Below are 19,825 nucleotides of genomic sequence, written 5' to 3'. Positions count from 1 at the left end.
GTATCTTTTGTTTCAAATGGACCTTCCTTGTCTTTGTGCTCGTGTCATACTTCTTTACCAATATATCCCATGCATCTTTGGGATTATCTGTATCCTATATATGATATAACATTACATTTGTCACACAAATCAAAAAATAACACAACACCTTGAATGCTCTTTCTGTCCAATTCTTATGTGCTGTAAGTTATGTCGGAGTTACATTAACTATGGGAACCCTTGGCTCCGTTTCTTCACCTGTCACACACTAGATTGTAAAGCCCTTTTCCTTTCAAGAAGTTTATCATGTGGTACTTCAAAATTTGGAAGTTGTTCCTATCAAGATTTTTACCAACAATTTTATCTGGACCATCACTCATCTTGGCCAAACACAATGCTTCAATAAGCACACTCAACCAATCAATGTAACCAATATGGTACAATGCCAACTCCTAATATATATACATGCACAAATCTTATCAATATAGTGTCAAAACCACTTGTACATTCACTTGATCAATGCAAAAGCATTCCATGAATCATTCTCAAACCATGTACATGTCCACATTGCACTCCCATGTGCTCATTTGTTCCATACATACACATATAGTTACATTAGGTATCAAGTAGAAGCCTAAAAATTATCATGCCAAACTTTTATAAGCTCCAAATCAATCCCCTCTTGTAACAACCTATAAATCAGCTTCTCAAATCCCCTCTTGTAATAACAACCTATAAATCAACTTCTTAAGATCTTTCTATACAATATAGCAATAGCAAATGCTTTTACCAATAATCAATCATAATACTTTTACCATATAGTAATAGCAAATGCTTTCACCAATAATCACAATCACAATGCTTTTACCAATCTCAATCATGATACTTTTACCAATCATAATGCAAACATTCTAATTTGTCAAGTTCAGCCTATAACATACATCAAGCTTCAACCAAGCTTATGGGCAAACTTCACATACATCAACACTTCAACTAAATGTTGTAGTTGGCATCCCAAATCTACACCCTTATCTTATTCCATTCATAACTTGAGCTACATAATTTCAAATCCAATGTTTGAGTAGTTTAAAAACATCTACGTAAAACAAGCTTTCTGTCTATCATAGTACAGTCAGATTCTGAGAAGCATAGTGAAAGTTATCATTGTTCAAGAAAATTATGGTTTTTCTCCTCATATGTTTGCAAATCAACACATTTCATTTCTATACATTTCCACTTGCAAGATTCAATGGACAGCTTCAATTTTGCTTGCTTCCAAATACCTGCAATCCACAAGGGAAGGGTTTGTTTAAATCACCTCTTGGCCAAAGCTCTATGATTTGCTTATGATTTTTCCACTCGAATGGTGCGTTACACCTTCAATGGCGACCTTCATAGCTTCAATCTCCAATCATTTCAAGTTTAGGGTTTTCACTTAATGTGATAGAAACCTATGCTCTGATACCATGAAAAGAGAATAGATGACACTAAAGGAGACACAGACAAACCCTAAATGCTCTTATTAATCCTTTACCAAAATTAACACATTTTACAAGTGATAAGTTCACATATAACATAACCTAGTACTAATGTCTACACACACTTGGCCAGTTGGGCATGACCATTATTGTCCACATACCATTAGACTACTATCCACACATTTAATGCTATCCACTAACTGTCAATGAGGTTGCATTCTTAACAGTTGCCTTAAATACTAAAAGTAGCAATCATAGGCACTTAGTGGACTAGTCTACGGGTCTATTTTAAGACCCGTAGACTAGTCTACGGGTCTATTTTAAGACCCGTAGACTAGTCTACGGGTCTATTTTAAGACCTAGGTGTGAGGCAGGTAGAGGCATAATGTTAGATTCTTATGTGTCATGTGGTGGTACTACAAATGTAAAAATTCAGGTAGAACAATCTTTTATAATGCATGTTTTAGCACGTCACTCCTTTTGTGTGGATGGAGATAATGGCTCAAAGTAGAGCCTTAATATAAGGATTTTGGGATACCAATTGTTGTTACACCTGGTATACAAAGAGCCAAAGAAATGTTGAGAACACTTGATAGTAATCCAATCCAGGTGTACGTAGGTATGTATGTAGGTATACTAGAGTTAGATATCCAGTGTGTATAGGTTGATATATGATGGGTATATAACTCATCATTATGCATATATGGTCAAAGCTATACAAGAGGTAGAGCCCACACATTTTGCAAGCACTTAGACATAAGAATTAGGAAGATGCCATGGATGAAGAGAAGGTTGCATGATGCTAGCGAGACATGAGATTCAATGCCTTGTTATGTAAGGAAAAGAAGTCAATTAGATGTAAAATGTTGGTCTACAAAGTGAAGCATAATTTAGATGGTTTTGTTATCAAGTACATGGCAAGATTAGTTGCCAAGGGATATCCACATACATAACTCATTGATTATGAGAAGACATTAGCCCGATTACTAGTAGAATGGCAAATGTGAGAGCAATCATTACTATGGATACAGCTAAGGGATGGTCTTTACATTAGATGGATGTAAAAAATGCATTTTTACATGCGACTTATAGGAAGAAGTATACATGGTGCAGCCACCAAGATATGAGGCTTTGTCTGTAGGTTGCACAAAGCACACACCTAGAGTATGTTTAAACAATATAGAGAAGTATCTTGTCACTATTAGATCAATATTGATTTCTCACTTCAAGATTGACAAGGGGATTGTGCTATTGATCATCTATGTTGATGACTTGATTGTTATAGGTGATAGTGATGATGACATTCATGAGGTAAAGATGCTTCTTAAGAAGAAGTTTAAAATGGAAGATTTAGGTGAGTTGTGATATAGACGTGATTAGATCCTCATGGGATGGAATTTGGTTTTTGTAGAGGCAATATGCTTTGGACATGCTACCCAAGTATGGGATGACATGGTGTAAGCCAATCTCAGTGTTGTTGGAGTAAAACACGAGGTTGCCTTCACATGTATATGACCTTGTGGAGGATCGTACTATGAACATGCACATATTAGGTAGTTTGATTTATATGACTATCATTAGGCTAGATTTGAGCTATTCAGTTGGTTTGTTGAGTTGGTTTATGCAGGGCTCAAGAAAGCTACATTTAGATGTGGTTAGTAAGATACTCAGGTACATAAAGTCCATAATACATTATGGACTTCACTATGAAATTGGGATACGGGTATAATAGATTGGGCAATTAGTGTCTCCAATAGGCGATTTACTAATTCTCTTTTGTGAGTGCTGTTATTAGTTGGAGCAGTAAGCCGCTAAATGGGTGCTTTCTCGTGTGTAGAGAGGATGAGTATAGGGGTGCTGTTATGGCTACATGTGAGGTAGCTTGGTTATAAAAGCTATTTGTAAATATGGGTGAGCCTATGGATAGGATAGTTGTCATTTATTATGACAACGCGAGCATGATAGTTGGCCCAATCACCTAGTGTATCATGCTAAGATGAAGCACATTGAGATGTATTATCTTTTTATGAGGGATAATGTTCTAGTAGGATGTGGATTTAGTTTATGTCAACACATATAGAGGATGATCAGGTGGCTCACATCTTTATGAAGGCATTAGGTATAGAGAAGCTTCACATGTTTAGAACCTTACTTGGAGTGCATGGCATGGAGTTGAGCTCAAGGGGGAATGTTGAGATATATGAATGACACGCTAGGATGACACCTCCTCACTTATGACATTGGCATAGTTGGCGAGATTATGGTTGATATGTTTCCAATGGTTTACAAGAGTATGAAAACCACTTTGGTTTACTAGAGTTATGACATAGTTATAGCGTTAGCTTATATAGTCAGGTTCACACTATGGGCCTTGTATGTTATGACATCCTCTAGTGACATAGAGTGGCTATGCCTCAAGTACTGCCTTGAGTAGTGGACATTTTCCTCTCCATGTATGATGTCTCAGAGATGAGGACATGAAGAGCACCACTGGTCATATTAACCTTTTTATTGTGCACATAGAGCTCACATAGTATATGCAAGTCTATTTTTCTTTGGCACTTTTTTTCTCCATGTTTATGATCTTCAATTTATACATGAAACTTTTGACCTTTTTCATTGTGCACGTAGAGCTCATGTAGTAGCATATGCAAGTCCATTTTTCTTTGGCACTTTTTTTCTCCATCTTTATGATGTTCAATTTACACATGGAACTTTGAAATAATTTTTGGTCTTATAGACCCATTGGGTCTTTAGTAGATGCTAATAAAAAATCTCCGTGTGTGTGTGTGTGTGTGTGTGTGTGTGAGAGAGAGAGAGAGAGAGAGAGAGAGAGAGAGAGAGAGAGGAATTTCGATTATTGCTCAATTATACATTGTGCTCAATTATACATTGTTGAGAAATAATCTTTATTAGTGGGCTCTAGGATGTAGCCTTTAACTCCTTGACTTTAAGCTCTCCTGTCATTTTGAAGATTTAGGCACGGAATTTCCTATGTTTATTATTATTACATCTCATACATGTCATATGATCTTGGCTTCCTGGACCCTGCCACACTAGGTCACATTTTGCCACACTTGGTCACATTTTGCCATGTCCATTGATAATTTTCAATGGATTACAAAATGCATTCGATAATTCACCAAACTCAAGTGTCATGGTAGGTCAGATGAATGTTTCTTAAAACTTTGAAGTCATAATTTTAAGATGACAAATGGATCGTTTTATATCCATTTATAAATTGTGAAAATATTATTTATGATTTTTTAAATGAAATATGAAGCTTTAAGAAATAAAATCTAAAAAACCACAAAAGATATAAATAAAAATCAAAATTGACAATGGTGCTCATGTGCATTGTTTTTGGTTTTTTTTGGGTACTCTTAACACATCATAGCTCAATTATCTTTTGTGCATTGTTTTTAGTTTTTTTTGGGGTACTCTTAGCATATCAGTAGTACTCAACCCGCGTGGTGCTGCGGTAGGTAAAAGACATTAAGAAGCAAAACACAGGAATGGAAGCTGGAATACGAAGGGTCAAAAACAACAACAGCACATGCTGATAGATAATAGCAATCTAAGGGATTTTTCTTTTTATTTTTTAGAAATCTAGGATTTCTCTTATGTGTCCTTTCCTTGTGCCTTGGTTGTCTATGGTTAATAGATAGATAGATTTTCTTTTTATTTTTTAGAAATCCAGGATTTCTCTTATGTGTCCTTTCGTTGTGCCTTGGTTGTCCATGGTTAATAGATAGATAGATAGATAGCTCAATTATTTTTTATTTTTTTATGCTTCTAAGTTGAGGTTTAGTCTTTTTAGTTATTACGACCAATTAAAAGATCAAATAGTATTTTCTCTTTGACGCTTTTATGGTCGCACGCAATTCTTTCCGACGCACGCAGGAATGGCCAAAGTTGCGAGTACGGAAGATCAGCCCAGCTGGTTCACACCGGCCAGGTTATCTTTTGTGTCTCTTGTTTCTTAGCATAAGCAAGATACAAATGAGTATTCTAGTACTACTATCAAGTAACACAAGAAATGAGTTTTTCCCTGTTTTCCATGAGAGCTTCTTTTCAATCGTACCATCAAGCAACATGACACACATACACGCATACATCTGTATATCTATTTGCTTATGTATCTATGTGTATGGACATAGATACATAAACGAAACTGCACTCAAGAACAGTTGAATCATACACCAAGAACCGTTGAATCACACACACACACACACACACACACACACACACACACATACGCATACACACATACACATGTACATGTATATACATACATACATGTATAGTCCTGTACAGACATGGATAGACAATCTTGATATTTGTCATAAAAAACTGCAAAAAGACTTATCAGATGTACCTATACATGTGTATACATCCTGGCATCCATCGCCTCCTTTGAAGGGAAACTGCAAAGGATGATCATGTTATAGAGTGAATAATGCCCTCTATTGATTAGGTTGTTTTAGTGTTGCACAAATGTCTTTGTAACCCATGCTTTCATTGGCAGAATGCTCGTTGTTTTGTGTCTTGTGAATCTGCTAAATTATGTGGATCGTGGCGTTATTGCAAGCAATGGTGTGAATGGGTCTGCGGGTGACACCACATGCAATCCCTTAGAAACTTGTCAAGGAGGCAGTGGAATACAGTAAGTTTTTTATTCCTTTGGAAATGTTGGATAATGTATGCTCTTCATTTGCGGTGGTAACCTTTTGCGGTTTCTTGTTCTGCAGGGGAGAATTCGGCTTAAGTAATTTTCAAGATGGAGTTTTGTCTTCAGTCTTCTTGGTTGGACTCCTCATAGCATCTCCAATCTTTGCGTATATGGCAAAGACGTATGTATTGCTCTCTGTTTGTTTGTTATAGTTTTGAGGTAGGCCTGCGTATGCAATCACATTATTATAAATATATTGAGAGAGAGAGAGAGAAAGAAAGAAAGAAAGATGTATTAAGTGTCTACTAAAGACCCAATGGGCCTATGAGACCAAAGTGATACAATAATATCCATGGCATATCTCATCATGGAATGGAAAATAAAATAGAAAGAAAACATAGCTATCTCACTGGGGTGATACAAAACTGTCGAGAGAGAGAGAGAGAGAGAGAGAGAGAGAGAGAGAGAGAGAGATTGTTATAAAAGATCCAAAGGGTCTATGAGATTGCGCGAAACTAATACCAATATCTAGTATCTGAATCAAACTGATGATCTCATATACTCACTTGCATCTCTTCACCAAATCCAGACAAAGGGAATCCAAAGGGCACACACGGTGGTGGATGCTGATAGAACAAAAGGTAGTTCAATACGGCAGTGGCTGAGTGTGTGGTTGCTGATGACTGAATGGCAAAAGGAGGCAGTGCAGAGCCGCAATCTTTAGGTGACAATAAGCCGAACAAGGCGTTGCACAAGGTGGCGGCGACCATTCTATTGAAGACGGCGGCTGAGGAGTTACTGATGTGACTTAGGCAAGCACTAGCAGTTGTTACGCAGAGTGTGCGGGCAACTGATGCTCTGGCGCTACTGGCAGCACTAGGGTTACTACCTGTTGGTTGAGTGGCTATGCAGGCGGCTATAGGAGAGGCCAGGCGGGTGAGCACTGACAGAGGTAGGTGGAGCAGCCGGCAGAGGGTGAACCTGTTGAAATAGAGCGGCGGACTGTTGCACAGAGGTGGTAGCGCAGAGGGCGGCAGATGGAGGCATAGGCGGTAGAGCTGGCGGTGCACAGCTGAAGGCGGCAGCGTTGTGGGTGATGGCGCAAGGTGGTGGAGAGGATGATGATGAATCTCCACAAGTTCTCCTTCAAGTTCTCCACGAGTTATTTTTCTACATCTCACCAAGAGGGTACAGGCTACTTATATACTTGATGGGGGGTCCATGCTTTTGCCTTGCCTTGCTTTTGCTTTGCCTCTTTGCTTTTGTTTTATTTTTCTTGCTTTTGCTTTGCCTGTTTGCTTTTTCTTTATTAAATATTAATAATAGTCAAAGTTCTTGATTTGTGCTTTTACAATCTTCAGAGCCTTGTTTTTTGGCCCTGGAGCTGCTTTTTGAAAAAGCGGCATTTAGCTTTTTGATCCAGTTCGATGTCCTCTTTCCAATGGCGCCCTTAGCTTTTGGTCAACATAGTTTGACTTTTTGCTTTTTCTTGCTTTTTGACAAAAGTTGGTGCTTTTTCTTGTGCCAAACTAAGGATTCTTGTTCCCATGTGTCCATCAACTTGTCCAAGTGTCCGGGCATGAGTTCCATCATGTGAAAAGAGCTCGGAGGACCAAACAGTTACATTCTCTCCCTCTTATATCATAGTTGTTCTCAATTGTGGGGTGCAAATATTCCATATAATCGTGGTACTAGCCCCATCTAGTGCTCTTGTGCATCTGGTCTTTTCTCATATATGTGGTGCCTTCTGTCCCTATGGCAACATCTTTATGCCTTTCTTTGACCGATTAATGGTACATGTTTTTCATAGCGTGTGACATGGTTTAGATAGATATAATAAATGCATACTCACGTTCTGCAAAAACTAGATGCAAGCTAATCAACAAACAAGTATGTATCATTCGCGTCTAGTGGGCATTCTAGGTACTGGCTAGGTAGTCTGGAGCCCAGTGGACTATCACATGCTATAAATCCAAGCATTGTCCACACATCAAAAACAACACACAAAGTCAAAGAATTTCAAACATACATCAGTATGCAATGCACAAGTAATGATCCTCCTGTTTGGTTTCATCGAAACCATGCTGAGCCATCTGGTTTTCGAGGTAAACCTCTCATACTATCCTCAAGGCCATCTGGTCAATAGGACTGCCTGAGAAGACTTCCATAGTCATCTGGGCCATGTGGTCGCATTGACCGCCCGACTATGAGATCCAATACAGTCATATGGGCCATCTGGTCGCAATGATTGCCCGATTGCAAAATCCAATATAGTCATTTGGGCCATCTGGTCGCTATGACCGCTCGTTTGCGAAATCCAATCCAATCATTTGGGCCATTTGGTCGCAATGACTGCCCGACTGCGAAGTCCAAAATATCTGGCATTGTTGCCGTCCAATGGATCTTCTAGCATCGTTGCCTCCCATATACAAATGTTGCTCCTTGGGCTTTCGGGCATCGTTGCCACCCAAACGAGAGCATATCCAATCAAGATCATTATATATACAAGATAATGATCAATTCCATTTCAGTATAAATATATACAATGAAGAGGGCTAGACGAACAATCCCTCCTTAAATTTGTCTTGATCAGAAGACGACGCTTCAAGCCTGTACTTCAAATATACCTGGACCAACTGCTTCTTCATAAGCTCGAAGAATATTTGGATAGTCCTTGAAGTACTCTTCTGGCATCCATTTCGCATCCATAGGCGAATAGTTCTTAAACTTCAAGAGGAATCTTCTGATCACTATCCTTCCTCTTTTTCTCACGGAATGGAATACAATCTGTTCCGGCTATAAGATTTCTTCTTGTTCTTCCACTTCTGGTGGATCCTCCAATACATGCTTCTCTGGGGGTAATCTTGTATATGGCTTCAATAAGCTAACATGGAAGGCATTATGTATCCTTCAATGATCTGGGAGATTCAATCGATAACACACATTGTTGATCTTCTTGGTAACCTGAAAAGGTCCATAATATTTGGGGGCAACCTTGGGTTCTTTGTGCTCCCTAGCTTTTGACTTCCTAAGTCGTGCTTTTTCAAATCGCAATAAGACCCAATGCCCTTCTTCAAAAGTGACCTTCCTTTTGTGCTTATCTGCAACTTTCTTTTCCTTGGCTTGAGATGTCTCAATAGCCTTTCAAACCTGGGCAAAGGCCGTATCCAAATCTCGAACAAACTCGTCCGCATGGAAGATCTCTTTCTTCGTCTTTAAAATAGGCAATAACAATGGTTTGCTATAGATAATCTCAAAAGGGGCTTTGCCTGTCGAAGAGTGAACAATGTTGTTATAGGCAAACTCAACCAATGGCAAGTACTTCTTCCATTGATCCTTTGCTTCGAGAGCATAACACTTTAGCATATCCAAAATAGTGAGGTTGCAATCTCACTTTGCCCATCTGTTTGAGGATGATAAGCCAAAGAGAAATTCAGCTTTGTTCCCATGTTGTCAAAAAGTGCTCTTCAAAAGAAACTGGTAATCCGAGGATCTCTATCTCCTACAATGGATTTGGGTAATCCATGATGCTTGAAAATCTGTTGAATAAACAACCTCGCCATATGATCTGTGCGGATGGTCTTCTTCAATGGAATGAAGTGGGCTTGCTTACTGAACTTGTCAATAATAGTCTTGTAACATATAGCAGAAGTATTCGTAATTTGAGGATCCTGTCACACAAATGCTCACACTGTCTTCTGTATCCTGAGTTTCGCGAGTTTAGCAATCCACTTTAAGACTCCAAACTTTAAGAGATTTGAGAGAGAGAGAGAGAAATGAAATGAAATGATATATTAACGTCTTCAGAAGGCCAAAATGACCTATGAGACCAAAAAGGTTACAACAATTGGTGGATCTGATACAATGTCTGTGTAAGAAAAGCTAAAAACAACTAAACAACTAACTGAAGGGCCCCCTATCCCATTACCGGGATAGTATTTGCTTTATTTCTTTGAAGAGACTGACGGTGGACTGACGATAAGCCAAACGCAAGATCTCGGAGGACCAAGAGTTGGGCTGAATTGTACACAACTGTACACGGCTGTAGAAGCAGCAATGATGACCAATCTCGAGCCAGGCTGAGAGAAGGGGCTGATTGGGACTGTTCTAGGCTATGTATCAATGCTGAGTTTTACCTTCACCAAGTGGCTGTAGCAAAACGATGCATATAAGGATGCTGAAAACTGTATGAATGCTGAAAATGCAAGAGGATCTGTAGGCTGAATGCTGTAGATGCTGCGTTTTACTGAATAAAGGTTGAATTGCTCAGGCATTGATGCTCCTATATGCTGATGGGGAAAACGCTGAAGGTTGAAGTGCTGAATTCTGCAATCGCTTATGCTCCTTGTGTTGAAGGCTCCAAGCGTTGAGGTTGTAAAATCCCCATAGGATCACCTCGTAGAAGTTCGAAACCTGCAAAACAAACCAAGCAAACGTGAAGGGAGTGCAGGCCTGACTCACCTCCCAACCTTGACAGCCGTGGGCAAGCCCACAAGTCTTGGCTGTCCCCACCGAGCCACGAGCTGAGCTAACAAGATGGACGTGCCGACCAATCTCTACCTCGTGACGTCCCATACCGCCACGAAGCTACCCTCGTGGGCCTCGAGACTGCTGCCGGCCTTGGCTGCATAAAGCAAGTGCACGTCTGCACTAGATCCAGGCTCTTGACCATAGAGCTCTAACAAAGACATGCGAGACTCTGAACTATTGACTAACCTTGGCCACCCTTTTATAGGCTCTTGGCCGGTCACTGAGCGTCCACACTTGGGCGCCCGTCCGTCCATACTTGGGTGCCCGCCTGTTAGTCTATCCCTAGCCCTGCTCGCCAATCGGCTTGCCTAACTCCAAGCTTTTCCAAGCCTCGAAGCTAGTCTTGTGTGTGTGTAGCACAGGGGGTAGATACACACTGTGCACATGACATACTCCCCTTCCTTTAAGAGCTCACTAAAAACCCAGGGTAATCCCTCTGAAGGGTAGTCAATGTCTCCCATGTAGCGTCCTCCTCAACACGATTCTTCCACTTGAACCACTCCTCTGTGAGTGCCTCCTGAATGTCATCCCTCATAATCAGCCCCCCTCTGAAGTGACTCAGCCTCTCCACCTGGATCTCCTCTGGGAGACTGCAGAAGGCCTGCCAGTCTCCAAAACTACGTGCTGGGCCTGCCGCCAATGGTCCCCAGGCTAGACGAGGCCGAGAACCCAGCATATGACCCTGCTCTGTGCGTACCGCTGGGCTCCAAATGAGCGGCTGTCTGGCCCGCTCCTCATCACAAGAAGGTCTCTGAGAGAGCCCCGGTCTCAGCAACTCCCAAGCTCACAGGATGCTCAAGGCAAATCTGTCCTCCCATCCTCTACTGAGGCTTGTCCTCCTCATCTCTATGAAGATCCATCGTATCTCTGGTGCCCAAGTGCCCCCTGCTGGGGGAGCCCTAGCCTGCAGTCGCTGAAAAAGAAGCTCTTTCCAAGGCTCAGCGCCTGGAAGCAGCCCCTCAACAATAAGCTTCCCCAATAAGGCTCTACTCTGATCAACTGGATCTATAATGCCCAAGCCCCCCTGGGCCAGCGGAAGAGTAATAACTGCCCAAGCAACCTTAGCCCGGGCTGGCTGACCATCCCGCCCAGACCAAAGAAAGTTCTTGATCAGCCTCTGTACGTGGCTGATGCAAGAGCTCGAGAAGATCCAGCAAGACGTGATGTACCACATGGTCGCTAAAAGCACCTGATTTGCCACCACCACCCTCCCAGCCAAGGATAGCCGAGGTGTACTCCAATACAAAAGCTTCTTCCGAATGCTTAGAAGAAGCGGGGCGATCTGCTGCTCAGGCGACAAATCTAGTCCAATCTGGCATCCCAAATACCGCATTGCTGTGCCAGGAGGAATCCATCTAAAACCCGGGTCTAGGCTCCATGCCGGAGTGGGAGCGCTACTGATCCAAAAGGCCACTGTCTTGCACCAATTGATCAATGCTTCCGAAGCTGCACTAAAAACCTGAAGCGACTGCTCTGCCCTCTGAAGATTGGCCTCCTGGCCATGCAAAAACAAACCCGTGTCATCAGCAAACTCAGAAACGAGCAGGTCCTCACCCCGGACTGGGAGCTGGAGTCCTCTCAAATCAACCTCCTCTGCCGTCAGATACATGCTCATATCCTCAGCAAAGAAGAGAAAAAGAAACGGGGCGAGAGGACACCCCTGACGGACTGATCTGGTCAACTCAAAACTCGGCCCTCGTCCTCCTGCCATCAGCACTTTGGCTACGAGCTGTGGAATATAGAGCCGCCACTCCTCGAATCCAAACTGGCTCAAAGCCCAGGCGAAGCATAGTGCCCTCTAAGAAACCCCAATTGACTCTATCGTATGCCTTCTCAAAATCGAGAAGCATCACGACCAGGTCCTCACCGAGAAATCTAGCTCGGGCCGTTGCCTCCCAGAAGGTGAAAATGTTGTCAAGGATACTGCGCTTCTTGACGAATCCTGTCTGGGTAGCATGAATCAACTCCCCAAGGAAGGGCTAGATCCTCAAACTCAAGGCCTTTGCTAAGACCTTGTAGACAGTATTGAGGATCGTAATAGGTCTCCAATGCCGAATATCATCTGACCCTCCCTCCCCCTTGGGGATAAGAAAGATCAAGCCCTTTGAAAAGCTCTGTGGCATCTCCCCAGTGTCCAAAACATACTGAAAGCCCCATGCGGAGGCCTGGCCCCAAAAGGTCCCAATAGCGCATAAAAAAGGCAGGCGTCAATCCGTCCTCCCCAGTGTCCAAAACATACTGAAAGCCCCTGCGGAGGCCTGGCCCCAAAAGGTCCCAATAGCGCATAAAAAAGGCAGGCGTCAATCCGTCCTCCCCAGGGCAACTATGGCGCGGAAGGACCCTCAAAGCCTCAGCAAGCTCAACCTCTGAAAGAGGCTCACCCAGAACTGTGCACATACGATCTGTGACCATCCTCTGCACATGGGCCCACACAGTCTGTCTGCAAACATCCCGAGCCTTCGTGGCTGGCTCCGCTGAAAGCAGGTCTCTATAGAACTCAGTGGCAATGGCTCTGATCTCCCCGGGCTCAGTGGCTACTGATCCGTCCTGCCTCCTGAGCTGGCGTACTCCTGCTCGAGCATGGCGGGGTCCAGTAATCTCAAAAAACTCCCCAGTCACTCTATCACCAAGCTGCGTCCACTGAGAGGCCTAGCGACGATAATAGAACTCATGTCTCTGCTCCTGTGCCTCTTTAACCTCCTGGCGTGCCTGGCTGGACGCCGCCCACTCACATGTAGGCTGCTCCTCCTGAAGGCGCTGGAGCGAAGCAAGGCTACGTCTCAACCGACGCTCCTGCTCTCGAGTCTCTCCCAGCCGTGTCAAGGCTACAGCGTGCGAAAAAGAGCTGAGCTCGATGAGTCCCTAGGCACACTGGCCTGCTGCATCCTGGTCAGAGCTCTGGCTATCATGCCATATCCTCTCAATGTCCTCAGAAAGACTAGGATCTGTAAGTACCCTCTCTGGGATCCTCAACTGCAAGCTGGTCTCCCGTGTCCTCTCCTCAAGTGTCAAAATAACTGGCGCATGGTCTGAAAAAGAGGTGCCAGCGAGAATGCCAACGGAGCCCCCACGCTCCCCGAACCTGTCGCCCACATAGAAGCGATCAATCTGTGATAGATTAGTCCCTCCCTGTCGGCGATCCGATCGAGAAAAACTAAGACTGTCCTGAGAGCGGGAGAAAGCCTCATGCTGCCATGCATCAATGATCCGCAGTGTCATGCAAAATCGCTCCCAAGCTGCAAGCTCCGTGCCATGCACTGTAACATGATTGCCTCCCACCCTATCGGCCGGGTCCTCAGGCATGTTGAAGTCTCCGCCGACACACCAATGTGCGGCCTCTGGCAATGCATCCGTAACAAGAGTCCAGAACTCTGCTCTGGCACTAGCATGGTTGGGCGCATAGACATTGAGCACGCCAAAGAGCTCATCATGCATCCTCAGAATGACATACTGTGCTCTACCAGGCACAATGACCCCGCGATCCACAACGGCCTGCCGCCATACATCCGCAATGACCATACATACTCCTCCCTGCCCACCCAAGGGGCCAAACCCTGCAAACCAAAATGTGTCCCATCTACCAGGCATCACCGAACCGTATCTCCGGATCCTGCTCTCACCCAAATGGTGCTCCTGCATCATCAGAATATCAATACTGCCCCCAACCAGGCATCTCTGAAGCTCCTGCCTCAAGCAACCACGATAATGTACAAAGTGTGCGCCGCCAAGGGCCTGTACATTCCATGAGATGATCCTCATGGATGACCTGCTGAGGTGGAGGCTGTCTCAGGCTTGGATGGAGAATAGTCCCCATCCGAGCGGCTACGAATCTGCCCACCCGGTGTGCTGCAAGAATCTCGGATCAGGCGCCAGTGGCTGTGTCGCATGGCGACTGCCTCCCGCTCAGAGAGAGCAACCTCGTGTATGCATACATAACCAGGGTCGCGTGCTAAGTCTGCCACTATGCGAACCACCAAATGTCGAATCCCGGAGGCATCCACACTCCCGGTATCAAAGAAAAAATGAGCCAACTCCCAGAGTTGGCCTATCACGTCTGTCACCTCCAGATCGCTCACATGGTGAGAAAACTCAACTGCCTGAGTCTTCAAAATGCTAAGAGCGAGATCCAGAGTCCACTCCCGGTCGCTAGGGCCACAGAGAGGGAAGGAGAAGGCCACCGCTGAATCAAGTGCCTCCTCCCCTCGGGCCGGAGGTATCACTACATGAACTTTGATGGGTGCTGGCTCATGGGGGCCCTCCACTCCAAAAAGCCGTGTGAAGGAGTAGTCAAAAGCCTCCGAGCGCCGTCTAGTGTCGAGACGACTCAGCCGATTGCGGATAGAGGATATCCGTGAAGCCCGAATCGGCATGGTAAGTCTCCTCTGCGGTGCTTGAGCAAGGTCAGTGTTCAGTGCCCGCCCGACTGTAGGTGAGCGCCAGGGAACTGCCAGGGCCTCCCGGGGAGCTGAGGCGAGCGGAGGGGGAGGAGGGGGGGGGGGGAGAAGGGGGTGGAGAAGGAGCCGTTGCCAAAACCGGAGCGGGAACGGGAGGAAGCGAAGGTGGAAGCGAGGCGGGAGGGGGGGGTGGGGGCGAAGGAGGGGGTGCTGGCATCTCCTGGTCCTCAGTCGGCGCTGGGGTCTCCTCCTGGAGGGGAGCAAAGCTGTTCCTCACGGGAACCTAGTGATGCTGAGACTGTGGCTGCTGCTGCATCGGTCTCTGGGCGTGCTGCTGCGGTTGTCTCCCTCTACGGCGCCCCTGTCCAGGCTGCCACTCCGAGGTCTCTGTGGGCTGAGCAGGTGTCCCGGAGGCTGCCTGCCGAGCCGCATCTGTGGGCGGGCCATCGGGGGCCTGCTGCTGCTGTGAAGGTTGGGGTCTCCTGCGAGGGCAGCCATGTGGCCGACCTACCTGCATATAAAACACTGGTTCGGGAGCCCCGAAAACTCCACTCTCTGATCAATCCATCCCCCCCTATCCTAGGTAGCTGAATGACCTTTGGAAGGGAGATGTCAGGAACCAAAACTCTGACCGAATGTAGCCCAGCTGCTCTAGCCACCACTGAAGCTACTGTGGGGCCAGTCTCAAGCACCGAGCCCACCAATGCTCCTAGCCTAGAAAGGAGCGGAAGGTACTCGCGGCGGAGTCCAGGGGAGCAAACTGTAACATGGAATAGGCGCTCTCCCTGCTCGGCCACTGCTGGGTCAAAGCCATGCTGCCAAGGTCTGAAGAATGCCCGAGCGCCCCTGATGTCAAGGGGACTCATGGCTAGGACTTGGGCTGTCTCGAACTCAATCTGGTAGTGTCCACGGCCCAGTAACTGAATGTCCAGGATCTTGCCCACATCTGCAAGAAGGCGGGCCTGGAGAAGATCCCGGATCTCCCCTCTGCTCGGGCGAGTGCCGACTATACGGCAGATGGTGGAATGTGCCTGGAGGCGTTCCACCTCTACGGCGAGGCTCGCTTCCTCTTCTGGCGAAAGAGAAAGCCTGATGGGGGTATCCTCAGGGGCGGGCGAGGGGGCTGTGGAAGAGTCCCTTTGAGGTGGGGCGGGAGGAGCCTCCATCAGTGTCTGATGCTAGGTTGAAGGCGAAGCGAATGCGGAGAGTCCTGCAAGAACCGAGCTGCACAAAAGGCGGAAGGCAAAGAAAAACAGAGGGGGCGGAAAAAAACAGAAAGAAGGGGAGGGGCGTAAGGCGGCAGCGTAAAAAGCAGGGGGTGGAGGCAACGCGAAAGGGGGTGGGGGGGAGAGAGGGCGGAGGCTGGCGGAGGGGTGGGTCGTTGAAGAAGGGGAGAATCAGGGGGGCGCGAAGGAGAGGAGCAGGGGGCGGCGGGCGCTACAGAGCTGGGGCGGGGGGCGCAAGAAGACCAGGCGGGGGGGGGGAGCAAACGCGAGGGCGGCAAAAAACAGGGCAGGCAGGGGGAATAGACGCGAGGGCGGGGAGGGGGGAGTGCGTGCAGGCTGCAGCGCGAGCAGGGAGGGGAGCGGAAGCTTCAGCGGGACATTGTAGTTCTTGCATTCGTGCGAAGTAGAATAGGGAGTCTTTTCCGAAGCAGGCTAGGCGGGCTTCGAAACCACTGGAGTAGGTACACACTGACTTGTGTGGACCTATGCAAACCCAATCTTTTGGAGGATCCTTGTATTTCATGTTGCTTGTGGATGATTCTAGTAGGTTCACATGGGTGTGTATTTTCTTTCAAGGACTAGTATGCCTTGGTGGAAAAGGAGTTTGGATTGCAGGCGAGGACTCTTCAGGCTGACAAAGGGGGGGAGTTTTCTTCTAATGCTTTTGTGTGGAGCATGGCATCAAGCGGGAGCTGGCCAATACAGGGTCGCCTTTAGAGAATGGAGTAGTTGACGGACTGTGGAGGACGATGTTGGAGCATCGAGACCTTCCTTGTCCGCTTTGGGGAGAGGATGTGGCCATGGCTGTCCATATCCTCAACCGTTCTCCGACGACTTCAGTGCCTAAGATGACTCCGTTTGAGGCTTATTTTGGCAGGAAACCAGATGTCTCCAATTTTCGTGTTTTTGGGAGTGATGCCTATGTTCACATACCAAAGAAGCAGAGAGGGAAGCTTGACTCAAAGTCCGAGAAGCTTGTTTTTGTGGGATATAACTCTCTTTACAAAGGCTACAGGTTATATGACTTGGAGCGGAATGAGGTTGTTGCCAGCAGAGATGTTGTCGTTGATAGCATGTTCCAGCTTCCACTGTTGAGGAGCCACCACTCCTTGGAGAGCTAGATGTGTATGAGGATGAGTCCCAGGCTATTGTTCTAGCTAGCTAGCGTCAGTCATTTGTAGATGAAGCCTCTACCTCAGCAGATGCTCCGTCAGCACTCCAGCTCATTGGGGTTGGTTCCACATCCAGGAGCTAAGAGGGGATGTTAGTAGTCATCTCGTGATTGTACCATATTACTGATAGAATGTGCAGTGGAAGAAGGGAAAGTGGAAACACAGGAGAGAGAGTGAGAGAGAGAGATGGAGAGGAAACACAGGTGAGAACCTGCTCTCAATATCATCAACCAAGAATACATGTCCTGAGCAAGAGGGGAAAAAACCTCGTATGCGAGGGACTGCAACAAGCAATGCTAAGCAAGCAGTGAAGAATGAGGGAGGCAAGCTAGCTATGTATATGCCAACATGAAGGCAGCCGACTAGGGAAAAGATCCTCCACGACTAGGGAAAAGTGCCCTAAGAGTCCATAAAATGGGGATAAAATATGGGTAAAATAAGTGAGGGGTGACCAGCCCCTCAAGCTAACATGGTTAGCCCTAGAGGCTAAAATAGGACACCAAACATGAAGCCAGCAACAAGGAGATGATGTCTAACGATTACACAGTAGGGAGTGAGGGCCAGTGTTATGGGTGTGCCTGCCCGGTGTGAGTGTTTCTCCATTTTTCCCAGTTTTCCAATCGTGGGGGTGCTGTCTTTTCCCTGTCAGCCGGTAGGTTTGGCTGCTCAGGTGGGCCCCACTATTTTTCTGCTGTGGCCGATTGTTGCTGGTTGATTGGTTTTCTGTTGGCTGACTTTGTTTTTTGCTGGCCGACTGGATAGTGGGCTTTGTTGGGGTTGTCGGCCAGCAGCCCCAGCCCATATATAGTGTGGGCCTTGCCCCCCCCACTTGCCTTGTACCGGATTTCGTGTATATAGCAGAGTTTATACATCGCTTCTCTCTCCAGCTCTTCTGCGTTTCTGTTTTGCTTTGTTTTTGTCTCATTTCTGCTGTGCATTTTGCCCCTTTCTCCATCTCCTTCTCTGTGGCCACTAAATCTTCTTGCAGTTTGTTTTTAGGCTTTCAACCTCCAAAGCAAGGGCCACACTACTCTCACATTAGCAGGAGGGCGGGTGGAGGTGGTGAGCTCTTATGTTTACCTTGGCATCACATTTACTAGCTCAGCTGGACGCTTCTCCATGGCTCAGGCAGTCTGAGACAGAGTGACCCGGGGGTATGCAGCTCTTGCTGGCCTTGAGCGTCAGTGTCATCAGGCACATTTTCAGGAACCCCGCACGAAGGGGTGGCTCTTTGATACATTAGTGACACCAGCCTTGATGTATGCAGCAGCGGTTTGGGCACCAGGGCTTGCAGCCTCCACATGGGTACAGCTGGAGAGACCACAGATCTTGATGCTCTCGAGGATGATACGCAGCAAACCATTTGTCCCGCACGACATTGTTCGAGCTGAGTTTGCTGCACCACCTATGGCAGTGGAGGCATTGTTCCAGACGATCGCCTTTATATACAGGATGAGGGAGATGCCCACGGAGAGATTATCCCGCCGAGCTTTTGAGGCATCCAAACAGCTGGCCGAGGCTGGACACACTGGATCTTGGTATGCATAGATGCTACAGTGGTTCTCACATCATGGGATAGACATTGAGCGGTTGCCACCTTTTCAGTACGATCAGTCTGGTCCACGGGGTTACCTCTCTCTCAATGAGAGGAACAGAGTGATGAGACAGGACATATGGCGGCACTACATACAGGAGACATGGACAGCACCAGAGAGCCCACTACCACCGAAGATGCGGTATTACAGAGACCATTTTATGAGCATCTCAGGGGATGGGTTTATACATCGACCGTGGTACATGGATGTATACATGCCACATAGCTCTCGCGTTGCTATTGGACAGCTACGAGTCTCATCACATCAGCTAGAGATAGAGGCTGGGAGAGCGGCACGAGTTCCCAGAGCTGAGCGGATATGTAGATTGAGGAGGTGGAGACTGAGGATCACTTTGTATGTAGATGTAGAGCCCACCAGGGGGTCAGAGATAGATATGCAGGATTGTTTGAGGAGCACTCTTCACTACATCAGTTGATGGAGGCCTCGAACCAGCGACAGCATGGCAGACTACTACTAGAGCTTCATAGTTCTTGAGAGAGACTCCTCCAGACACCCGCTCCCACTAGAGGTGGGAGACAGTCCCAGCTCACAGATTTCTTCCAGAGAGCTATGCCAGTGCCAGCTGATGTACCACGTGGGGTGACCGCAAAGAGAGCAGAGGAATTGAGAGCCAGGAGGAGACCTAGACAGACTAGACATAGAGCACCCCGACTCCGTCACCGAGAGATAGCAGCTATCCGAATGAGACACTAGATGGAGACACAGGAGAGGCTAGCTCGCTTTCATTCAGACTCAGGGTACATGTTCACGCCATTCAC

At 46.3% G+C, this 19,825-nt stretch overlaps 1 protein-coding gene across 2 annotated transcripts in view; it reads left to right on the top strand.

Moving 5' to 3' along the window:
• The first annotated feature begins 5,229 nt into the window (after positions 1-5,229).
• LOC147642069 (putative sphingolipid transporter spinster homolog 2) overlaps positions 5,230-19,825 on the top strand; it is a 39,814-nt gene continuing 25,218 nt past the window's right edge. The window contains exons 1-3 of one of the 2 annotated variants that reach the window (XM_086802562.1): positions 5,230-5,415; positions 5,986-6,123; positions 6,209-6,310. In XM_086802562.1, the coding sequence (XP_086658688.1) occupies positions 5,363-5,415; positions 5,986-6,123; positions 6,209-6,310 (293 nt within the window). In that variant the 5' untranslated portion in view covers positions 5,230-5,362. The remainder of the gene's footprint in view (positions 5,416-5,985; positions 6,124-6,208; positions 6,311-19,825) is intronic. The other variant, XM_086802552.1, reaches the window with a different exon arrangement.

The sequence above is a fragment of the Cibotium barometz genome, chromosome 1, assembly GCF_041138505.1.
Source record: "Cibotium barometz isolate CiBa-2024 chromosome 1, ASM4113850v1, whole genome shotgun sequence".
Classification (NCBI taxonomy): Eukaryota; Viridiplantae; Streptophyta; class Polypodiopsida; order Cyatheales; family Cibotiaceae; genus Cibotium; species Cibotium barometz.
The sequence above is the reverse complement of the archived record's forward strand: the minus strand, read 5'-3'. Positions and strand labels throughout refer to the sequence as shown.